Source organism: Cataglyphis hispanica, chromosome 6 (genome assembly GCF_021464435.1).
Source record: "Cataglyphis hispanica isolate Lineage 1 chromosome 6, ULB_Chis1_1.0, whole genome shotgun sequence".
NCBI classification, from domain to species: domain Eukaryota; kingdom Metazoa; phylum Arthropoda; class Insecta; order Hymenoptera; family Formicidae; genus Cataglyphis; species Cataglyphis hispanica.
The window spans coordinates 8,041,278-8,053,366 of NC_065959.1; the positions used below are offsets into that span (position 1 = coordinate 8,041,278).

The window sequence follows — 12,089 nt, forward strand, 5'->3', positions numbered from 1 at the left end:
ATTGAAACGTAAAATGCGAACGATAAAAATAGCAAGCAAAGTGATTCGATATGATATTAGTGCAATTTGCGAATTTTTTCTTGATACTTTTGCGAGTGCAAATTGTCACTCATCGCATTTCACGTATTTCATTTGTTTAAATATATTCATCTTTGAAAGATGGATGTTCGTAAAGCTTGGAGAGAACAAAAAACAAAGAGTAACGAAAGGCTCGCCGCAATTTTGTTTTCTAGATATTTATACGTGCGTGCAAGGCCGCTAAACCCGGGCCGAATCTTGCCCTGACGATGCCAACCCGAGAGACGATCTATTGCCGCTTCGGTTTTACCGATAAAATCGAACGCTCAAATTTTCAGTTCGTTAAACGAGACGACAAATCACTTTAGACATTACTCGAGATTAATATTAAAAAAATCATTTAAATGCACAATGGCGGAAAATTGCAATGCATAATGTACATATTATATTCAAATTATAAAAGGCAGAGTGTATTTATAATAATTAATATATTAAAAAATAATTATTATATCCCTGAATTTTTTTTATGATTTGCTTTTTAAATGTTTGATACGAAAGTTACATAAATCTCGCAAAAAAGAATTTTTTTTTACAAATAAACTTTATAAAATATAATAAATAATAAACAAGAATTTTTGAATACATTTTTTATTGTTACGTAAATATAATAATATCGCATAAATATAATAAATTTTAAATATAATAAATTGTTAAAACTTTTCATATTTAGATAAAAATATTTATTATAATATTCTCAGTATGATTTATACAATATATATTTTATAATAAAAACCTAAAATATATTTTACATATATTATATTACGTAATGATATAAAATGGATTATTATTGCGGAAATACTTTAGTAATTAATTTCGTAAATAATGAATTAAATAAATCATTAACTACCTTCCTCACGGTTGCTCCATCATCATCCGCCTCTCCGATGCTTCCTCCTTTTCTCTTATTCTTCTCTCGTCATCCTTTGCTATTTTTTGATGACACTCGACACTCCCTCGCGAAAACACAGTTAATTACGATCGCGCGCTAATTAGCAGAATACGACACTTTGCACTGCATTATCGACATTGATTACACATGACTCGAATCTTATTATATTGCCATGGCAAATTACGATCGCTACAAAGTTACAACGCACCCCAAATTTACGCGTCGCTGACCGCGACGTTATTAATAAATATCGCCTGTAAAGATCGCAATAAAATATACAATTAACTTGCTTACAGATAACTGGAAATTTTTATTTCTTGTCGCTTCGATTTCTATTGGAAATGTATATAGATTGACAATAAAATTCGTAGAAAAAAATGAAATATATTGCTTCGGACCGTTCACGAGTGTCGCAGGAGTTAATTAATCGCACCAATTGTTAATTGATAATAATCATATGGCAACGCGTTTAACGTCCCTCTATACTTATCGCAATTACGCTTCGAAGGATAATACCATGATAGACGGTACTCGACATATCATGGTCTTGTCGTTGGAATGACAACAAAACCAAGACATGTAAACAACAGCGCGCTAATGTTGACATATCGTATTATCTCTCTCTTTCAAAGCAAGTATTCTCACAATATATATATATATATATATATATATATATATATATATATATATATATATTTGAAATAAGCGTCGTACACTTTTATATGTGCGCGAATATTATTAAAATTGTACGAATGTGAACGAGAAGATTGGATATCATATAATATTTAATTTGTCATTTATATGAAACATTTTAAATTTTACATCATGATACAAATTTAAATGGAATATCGTGTTTTTTTAAATGTCAAATTAATTATTAATAAATGATTGACTTTTTTATGATTTTGCTTTATTTGATTTGGCAATTTATGTATGATTGCAAAAATGATAGGCAAATTTTTTAAAAGCAGCGAAAAAAATCAAAGCGCGATACGAGATTCGTTCGGCGCGAGTTAATCGCTCTGAATGACAATCTCCAATTGTATAAACAGTATCGCCGTAAAAAAATGTACGCCTTGTTGGCATTCGCTTTGTGAAACTCGAAGGGGATAGTCGTGGCTCAACGTGTCGTCGCATTATCTTTTGAAATATGATCGTGACAAGTATGTATATCAGGAGATACCGAATGCGATCATTCTTCACGAACACACGACTAGAGATTCAAAATAATTAACTCGAGGCTATTTATCTCTCTCGAAGCAAATATTTCTCATAATATATTTATATTTAAAATACAGATCGTATATGTAGGCGAATACAAATTATAAAGTATTTATTATTGTATACATGTGTGTGTTAATTATCAAGGCATTTCATGTAGTTTTACATAATAGCTTATATACATCTATATCCCGGAATATTATCGAAATATGTATTGCATTGAAAACAAGAAATCTCGAGCGAATCATTATATTTTTACATAATGTTACTAAATTCGAGCCATGATAACGTAATGGTTTCTTCTAGTTTCCAATGACGTATGCGATGAAAGTTGTCGTCGGTTTTCGAGGATAAAAGCGATGGCAAGGTGGATGCTCGAGTGAAAAAGTTGGGAGGGACGAGGGGGAGGAGATGAAAAAAAAAAAAAGGGAGCGGAAGCGAAACAATCTTCGACTGCGTAGCTTTCTCATTATCGCGATTGTTTCGCGATGAGCACCGACAATGCTCGACACAACGAGGACGATTTTTTCGTCGCAGGTTCTTGAAAAAAAAAAGAAAGATTTTCCCTTTTTTCAGTCTCTCGTTGTGCATCCTCCCTTCAACCCTCCTCTCCCCGCCTCTTGTGTTTCCTCTATCATTTTCGTTCGGTCACATCTCTCTGTCGAGATTGAGAACGCAACTGAAACGAGGTTACAAAGTGTCAATATTACGTGTCATCGGGTTCCCGCGTCGTTTTGTTTTCTACCTTGGGACGGAGTTTCGTGCGCCCCGCATTTATTTCGAAGCCGAACAGAGAGATTTCGCGAGCTGATGAGATCTTAATTACTAGTAGCCAGCTACAGATTTATAAGTCCATATCATTTTTCGATATCTTTGCGGGAAAGATAATAAGGAAAATATATTGGGGGCAAAGAGAGAGGGCGGCTATCTTTTTTATTTAATCTGCAGATATTAAATGCGCGCATATGCATGACGAAAGATTTGGCAGATATTCAAAAGTGACGGGATTATCCAGTTCGACCTGGCGGACTTGAACGTTCTTGGCTTGTGCCAATTTTTTTCTCCAGCAATTCCACATTCCCCACTCACGAGCGTAGCTTCATGATAAATCCGTTCGAATTTCTTTATGCCGCTAAATCGAGAAACGTATTCATAAATGGAGAACCTGAGATCCGTGCATGACTCGCGCGGTGACATACGTAGGTATCAGGCGGCATCATTTGTTATCCGGATAGATAATTCGATAGGTGAAAAGACGCGAACAAACGATCGGCATAAGCATCGGTGTCGTTTTCGATCGACCGCGCAAGTGACGCTCTCGTTTCATAATTATCATCCGCGCTTGATAGCTCTAAAGTGCTCTACCATTTGATGCTACGATACGATGTGACTCGCCGAGACGAAATATTTATGTCGGTCTTGCCAATTTCTTATATCTATTTACGGCTCTCTCCTCGTGTGTAACATTTCATAAATTCAGACTTTATCACCGCTCTGCGGGCAATTACTTTATACACACTCCATGTGTTTCATTTTATCATTCTCTTTGAGAGAGGAGTCGTTTAATGTTTATCAAGGTTATTACATTGTCGACTTTAATTAATTCGATAAGCGTCGAGCGAGATGAGATCAAGACGTTAGGGAAGAAAATCTATCGAAGTCTTGAATTCGCGAGATTCAAGGAGGATCCCAGACACTATGGTCGCGTCAATTACTAAACGAGACGGTCGGAGAAGGAAATCACATTGGCAGAGACGGTTCACTCTTTCCTCGTCATTTATTTAAGCCCGTTAAACGGTCTTAATCGTTCTTAATAGACTTCGCGGTCTAGCTAAGGGACCGGATTAAAAGATCGGCGCGCGCGAGATCGCCGCTGTTCCTGCCCTCCTTCGATCTCCCCCTCCCCCCTATCCCTCCCGCGTCTTCCGCTTCGTTACGTCGCGTCGGCGGCGAACGACGTCGCGAAGACGACAGGTGGAACTCGGGGGGGAACTGCTCGCGCGAGCGACCAAGGAGGTCTAACCCAATTTGCGGAGGTAAAACGGCAGGCGAAAGTGCGCGGCACCCGGGAAATCCATTAAAGTTCCTGCGGCTTTTCAAATTTTCTAAAATTAAATATTACTCGCACGATTCTCTCTCTCAGTGTTCCTCGCTTAGCCGCGAAACTTGCGTAGCCGCAATTTTTTCCGCGTATTATGCTAGAATTTATGCGCAAATATAATCCAATTTTTTTTTTTTTTTCAACGCAACATATTTAGATCTTTTATTTAAACTTTTATTTAGACTTTTTTACTTAAAAAGAATTCTCTTTTTCTTCAAAAGAACGTCGTCTTTTATTTAGATACTTCCTTACTTGAAGAATTTTTTCGATCTCTTTTGCGAATCGAAACATGAAATAAAAAAGAATTATATCACATGCAGAAATTCCAAATTAGTGTTCACTTTACAATTAAAATAATTTATACGCCGTTAATTTAAAGCATCCTAATTATTTCTGAATGATATTAATTACATTCGATATTCATTACTCGTATATTAACTGCAAAATTGAAAGGTGCATTTGAAATAAGTCTATTCGACGAAAAAAGATGAAGGAGGGTAGAAGAGGACGGAGGAGGAAGCTTGGGCGAGAGAGCGTGTCTTTCCGACCGCGAATGACGTTTAATCGGGCCGCGTGGTACGTGGACCATGACCAACGAGAAACCGTGCCCATTCTGGTTCGCCCACGTGACAAAGAACGACGACGACGACGACGACGACGATTCTGGCACGGTTCGTCGTTGACTTTCGCGACGCCAATGATGGATCGCCGGCAGCGGCGGCACTCGATTCGTTCAAACAGCACGAAGATTAAATCCAAATATACTCGCTACGTTAATTTGGAGCAATGAGCGATCTAGCGGATGGACGCCCTCGGAAGTTCGCTCCGTACGTCGATATCCCGCCGATGGATGGAGATGAAAATGTCGAAGACGGCTACCGAGAGAGACCCCATTCGTATCGATGAAAACTTCATAGAATTCTATGGCAAAGAATCTCAGTAACGTGAAATAAAATCAATTTTGTCGTTTGTTCGATAATGTATTGCGAGTTTTATGCTCGGTGAAAGGGGTGTTTGCAGCGTCTGTAAGTTGTAGCCGATTCCCACGACTGTCGTTATTTATATGTCACCGGGATTTTTCGAAAGGGGGGTATTTACGATCCAGCAGCTGTAAAGATCCACGCGCGAGTGCAACCTCATACGATCAATATATAAATTCTCGCGATCCTTTCAATATTATGATTCGGATAGTTGCGTATGTATTATTCACGCGAGAGATGATGAATCGTGATAACGCAACATTTTTCCAATCAAGTTTCCCTGAATTACGAGAGTCGATCGAGCGCGAGAACGCACAACTTATCGTTCTTTTACCGTCGTTATTGTCTACGGAAAAGTTGCGAGACACGCGATACGAGATCGAGAGAGGGAGAGAAAGAACGGCGTCTGTGTCCTGGCACCGATTCTCAAAATTGCATTCGTTTGCTTTATTGCCGCGGTATACACTGCATAAAATGTCTGCGTCTCGCTCAAATGGCAAAAGAGGATTTACGACTTCCTAGTCGAACTCGGAGATGGAGAAAGTAGACGCGGGCGCGGTGTTTTGTGCACCGTCTTCCGTTTATAGTCAAGCGAGCGACCGGCTGGCGTGTAATGGCTGTCTCTCGTCTTAACGGCTATAATGTCGACGCAACAGCCTCGCGCTTTTTTTTCGCGGTGTCAAATGGGCGTTTTTGCCCCCGCGTTGAAACGCGAAGCGTTATAATCCGCGTACAATCGTTTCTATTGTCGCGGAGTTGTGTATCATTCATCGCCGAATTTACGCGGTGAAAAGTCGGCGGTATTGTATCAGGCTGTTTACTCTCTGAAAAAAACATGGAAAAATTGATTTTCTCAGAGATTTTCTTTGTTTTTTTTTTTTTTTTGGAAAAATTAGAGAATTTTATTGGGACTCGGGGAATTAAAAAAAAATTCTAATTTTGCTCTCATATTGTAAACGATCGACAAGCCAAGTGAATTATGCGTTTAAAATATATTATAAATATATACTTATCTTAACATATATTCTTAATACAATATTAAATGCAGTACATATTTTTTTATTGCAATTTTTAGTGAGAAAAAAATAAAAATTGATTTGTAGAAAGTTGTACAGAAAAATCTTTATAAAATATTCTTTTTACCTGAAAATTTTAAACAAAAGTATCCGAAAGATCAGGGAACTTTTAGACACCCTATGTATCCGCGATCGAAATCGAGACTAGCATGATTGGAAGATCGATTTTCAGAGGCGAACCGATGCGAAGTGCTATTTTCGTTATACGTACGTGGCGCACCAGCTGTATTAATTAAAGCACTTTGATCCTGTCAATGTTGATTAGACCGCTGCGAGCTTATGTTTCTCGCGTGTACGTTTTGCATTGAGATTTCCGCTCGCCAGCGAAGTTCGGATCGCGAAACTTTGGCGAGTAGCGCCGTTCCCATATACCAAGTTGATAATCATTGCGGCTGGAAATTATCATTGGCGAGAAACGCACCTTAACGTACGTTCGTCACGGCATATTGCATTTCCGGAATCGAAAGCGAGGGGGGGGTTTCATAATTTCGTAAGGGCAAAAACCCACCGACTTACTCGTCCATCTTTCTTCTACACCTGCAGTTTGTAGGAAATCCATTTGGCGCTGATTCGTGGAGAGAAAAACGTGTTACGATGAACGTGTTATTACTCTCTCTTGCCGTTTTTCGCTCATAATTATCTTCGAAATGTGTTGAAAATATTTCAATGGCGATATGGAAGCCGCTCTTCCCCCCTTCCCGTCCCCGGCATTTTGCGGAAATAATGGCGTCGTCTCTCGCCGTTATTCGCGGAATCGTGCTCCTTATCACTGCCGTATGAGCTGACAAACAATGGTGGCGGACAATGGCGCCGCTCGATCGACGACAATGGATTTTGTCGTATCCTGTAATCCGCCTCTCGACGATGCCTTCTCCCTCGGCTCGGATATTCTCGCTAATTAGCGAGGATATATCGTTTTCCCGTTTTCTTCGACACGGCGGATGATCGCTCGCCAACGGTTTGATATCGATCAAGTTGAAGGAGAGCGCGATTTTTCATCATTCGTTGAAGCGGATCTTGAAAATTCCTTCGAGCACCGCTTGAAAAATTTTAAACATCTCGCTGGATAATTCCCGCAATTCTATACAAATTTCTTGTGGCGATTTGATCTTTTGTATCCCGCTTCATGATACATACACATATCTGGCGCAATATATATATACAGTAGTCTCTTCTAATCTACTAATCGAGAGTCAACCCTTGCTTCAGGAAATCATCAACCGGGAAGCCTCAACGAGATTTCCGCGCGGGGCAGATAATCCCCTCGTTATATACGGTGAGGGTGAAAGAGACTGCCGAATAATTCGTCCTGTCATACCCGGCATTGAGATCTATGGCTTGTCAAGAATCGTTCGGTCGTTTGTCTCGTCGAAAATCATGTGTGAATCGCAATGTATTTCGAAGCTTCCAGGATTTACGCGTGTAACGAGTAATTCTCCCCTTCTCCCTTCCCCCTTTTTGCGCTGTGAGTGGTGTAAAAACCGGCTAACAAAAAAGAGCACGAGAGAGAAGGAAGACGGTAGGAAAGAAAGACGAAGAAGACAGTAAGGAAAAAGTAAAGGAGTCCAGGAATCCATTAAAGAGTGCCATTTTCAAACCTTTTCCATGCCAGCCACTCTCGCGCACTCGTCTTTCCTATCTCTTTTTCAATCCTTGCCACCCACCGGCTATATGCATCCTTCTCTCTCTCTCTCTCTGTCTCCTTCTTCATCTTGCTGCTCGAAAGAGCATCCTCCGGCACAATAGATCGTTCATTACCGATACCGGAGCCCGAAAAGCGGAAAGATAGTAATGTGAGAAAGGGGATGAGATGTGCGTGCGGGTATTCATGTATTCGTGTGTATGTGTTTGTGTGTGTGTGTGTTTCATCTCGCAAACACGTTTATGCGACGGTATAACGGATACGAAAGACGAGCGTGAAGAGAGGTGGCGGTGCTTTTAAGAGAGACGGCCGGTGTCATCGTCACACTCCGGATCTCCATATCTTTGGAGAGCAGCGTTTCTCGCGGATCACAATTACGGGCGAAATCGCGCCCGATGGCTTTAAATTTAAAATCGCTCGACAATTTAATCATAGCGATCATGCATATATATTGAAAAACATAGATCGATAAATGCGAAAAGGTCATTACCTTTTCGGTCATTAATACCGAATACTGAACAATCTGCAATTAAATGACATGCATTAAAATGTCAATATAAGTATCTACGTGCGACAGACGGAAAAATAATATTTTTATTCTTATTCTTATTACATTTTTATTATATATTATTTTTATTCTTATATTTTAAATTATTTTATGTATTATATATCTATTGTTGTATTTTTATTTTTGAATGCGAAATTTATATTTTGTATTATTATATATTTGTATTCTCTTTGACTGTGACAAAATATGGCTTAATCATCTTGAAAAATTATTTTTTTCGAGGCAATTGAATTCAACGACTTGTGCCAGTCACTTTGACACTTCTTTTTAAAATTTCATTTAATTCCTAATTTCAATCAGTCATCATTTATCTATTTCAGTGACGTGTTAGGGTTGTGAAGAGGATCCGAAAGTGACGGAATTAACGGGCATTAGTCGCGACCATCGATGGCGGCCGCGAGTTTTCCTCCAAACTTTTCGAACGTTGGTGTATTAGAGAATTGGTAAGTGTTTTTTGGCATATAATTAATGCTCATTATAAATCGAGTTTACCTCTGTGATTATCGAAAAAGCTTGAGATTTTCTTCCCACGTGTATCAAATCAGTAGGTTTGTCATTATTTACGATGTAACTTTGTAAAATCAATACTCTTACATAACAGCTCGAGCTTCAATAATTTAATAACTGATAATAATTAATAACAAATTAGCGGTATTTTTGTTAAATCGAATTACGATTAATCTCCGTTCTTGAATCATCTTTCCGTTTAAAAATTGCCTTCGATCACCGATTGCTTAGCGATGGATAAAAAAAGAGATTTTACAATAAATGGTAAATGTACTTGAACTTTATCGAGAGATTATCGCATTGCGGACCTGCAAATATCATTTAATTGACAATATTGATTTTTGAAATATATATATTTGTAAACGCGATCATCGAGGATATAATTAATTCGGATGCATGAAAACTCAGCGCTTTAATCGAGCAAATAGAGTAGGCTTATGCTATGTCTCATTGCATGTCGGTAATGCGTAAACCTGTACTTGCTGTCTCAAGCTGTTTCACGATCGTTGTATACACAGTGCACGATACACACTGTAAGAATATTCCCATCAACGATGAGATGGCGATATAAAGTTTCAACCAGCTTAATAAAATTATTTCATTTGCATCCTCGTTATTGTTGTGAATCCTAATCGAACACGTCGTAAATGACAAATTATCTTCATATGTAATGCGAGCACCTGTAACATTGTGAATGAGTGAACCATCTCTCTGATATTTTGCCAAGAACATTGCGAGAGATGATTAATCATTATAACGGAATTTAACATTCAAAATTTAATAAGGTCGATGGTTGAAAATTAGAAATTATTATAAAATTTAGCTAAAGTTCGAAATCTATTCGAATTTACTCGAGGAATAATAATCTGTCGCTTAATTTGCGCGCGCGAGCAGTCTTGAAATCGCGAAGAATTTATTCTTATTTCTCGCTAATTTCGTTTTAATCTTAATTAAGGAATCTCCCCGCGTGGAGATCTCGTACGTCGCAATTCATCCCGCGCGTATCCGAGCGAGTCCGAGAGATTCGAGCATGATATTTGTACGTCGTCAGGCACAATAAAGTGGCTTAGACAATGCGGCATTGTTGTATACACGTTTCGTGCAAGATACCTTGCACGGAAGGTCAGATGCCGTATTATCGTCCGCCCGTCACGGGCGGAATGGAATGGTTGCAGCAGCGCGCCGGCAGCGGGGAATGAAAAGTAGGTTTCTTCTATTTTCCAGTTTTGATTAAAGTTCCTTTTAGGAAGAGAGCGAACAGAGAGATTCGCTCTCTTTCGCGCGCTCGCCTACATTCATATACATTCCGAGATGAGAGAATTCATGCGCCACGCACGTACTTTTTGTACCCTTTTCTCCCGTCATGTTCCCGCGATTCTCTAGCCGAAAGGGAAACGGGGCAAGTCCGCGTATTTGCGATTGGGTCTTTCTTGTGCAGCGCGCGCTTTTCTTTGTTCCCGAATCCGCGAACCTTGCATGCCTAAGATCGAAAAAGGAAAATAGTAATCAGGAAGGATCGCTTTGTATCGGTATGGTAAAATCGCGAATGTTTTCTTAAGACCTAGCCTAGTCTACTCTAACAGTAGAAGAAATGATGATCTTTTTTAAGGATTTTTTTTAAGAATATTAGAAATCGATTTTGTTTTGCATATTTTTTTTTTTATTGATGTTTAAATAATACGACAGTATTTTTTAAATATTTAGCTTTTTTTTCTTCGCGATATGAAGCTCCGCGCGTGTTGAAAAATGACGGTATGACATGCTACTCCTCGTGTAATTGTCTGAAATAAAAAAATTCGACCTACTTTTTATTCCGTAAGATATTTTTGAAGTGGATACTTTCTGAATCTAATTAAAGAATTTAAAAAAAAAAATTAATATTTAATGTTTTTCTAAGCTTCAAGAAATAAAAAAAAGATTACAGCAAAATTGAAATATCTAATTTTTAAATGGCATTACTTTGTTATTTTCAACATTTTTCTAATGAAATTAGTTTCAGTGTCCTACGCGTCCTACGTAATAAAACTAGACCGAGTTTTTTCATTTCCGACAATTGTACGGGAGAGAAGCAGCATGTCATCGTCGAATGCATTTTTTATCACGCATGGAGGCTCGTATTGAATAAAAAAAGATAAATATCCAAGATTTAAAAATGATGTTTAAATATCAACAAAAACATATGTGAATGCCAAAAAGATTAATTTATAATATTCTTCAAAAACAAAAAAAAAAAAAAAAAACAATTTTTTATACCGCTAGAATAGATTGGGCTTAAGCTTGAACTGTGCAACGAATTGTTCTCGCGAAAGGTACATGTATTATATGGATTATTGCTACGTATCTGATTATTCACAAATAGAAAATATTGATATCACCGTGCGAAATGTCACAACGTTTTGGATCTATTTTAAAGTCTCAGATATAAGGATTGACAAGTTGAGCGTTTTTAATTGTATATAAATCCGGATACGTTATATGATGTACATTATATGATATATACATTACATGGAATGCTCGAAATTTTATTTATAATCATATGAGGAATTGTGCCGCTTCGCTTTTCATTTTAGCGATTAAATGCCGCATGAATCGTTAGAATGTCGATTAGTGGCATTAACGTGAAGGATTATATCATTCACCACGATTGATTCGCGGTGATTCGAATCGGTTATATATATCGTTGATTTCGCTCGTTAAAAGAATTTAATAATGGATGGATTTTGCGTAATATGTTTTGCAGTTATATTCTTTATTCAGAATCTAACATTGTAATGAAAAAAGGGGGAAAAAAAATTACAAGCATAATGCATTTTAATGCGCTCTGTTATTATTTGTACTTTTCTAGATTTTTCTGTATATTTACATAATCTTTATTTACGCGAGATATATTTCACGATATCGTAATAATGTACCTTGTGTCACGTTTAAAAATGGCGTTATCTCGTTTAAATATTTTTTTGGACTTCAAACAGCAATCCATTTGCGAACGTGTTTTCACAGTAGGTTGTCCACCCACGGGTTCGTACA

At 37.9% G+C, this 12,089-nt stretch overlaps 2 protein-coding genes across 7 annotated transcripts in view; one reads left to right on the forward strand and one right to left on the reverse strand.

The window, feature by feature from the left end:
- LOC126850642 (sperm flagellar protein 1) overlaps positions 1-1,450 on the reverse strand; it is a 34,767-nt gene extending 33,317 nt beyond the window's left edge. Inside the window, exon 1 of the mRNA XM_050593845.1 lies at positions 926-1,450. The gene's annotated coding sequence lies outside the window, so the exon portion shown is untranslated. The remainder of the gene's footprint in view (positions 1-925) is intronic.
- Positions 1-12,089, forward strand: part of LOC126850635 (RNA-binding protein Musashi homolog 2) — an 88,175-nt gene that overhangs the window by 28,601 nt on the left and 47,485 nt on the right. For 5 of the 6 annotated variants that reach the window (XM_050593826.1, XM_050593825.1, XM_050593829.1 and 2 more), the window contains one exon: positions 8,876-8,998. In XM_050593826.1, the coding sequence (XP_050449783.1) occupies positions 8,943-8,998 (56 nt within the window). In that variant the 5' untranslated portion in view covers positions 8,876-8,942. Of the gene's footprint in view, positions 1-8,875; positions 8,999-12,089 lie in introns of those variants that run through there. The other variant, XM_050593832.1, reaches the window with a different exon arrangement.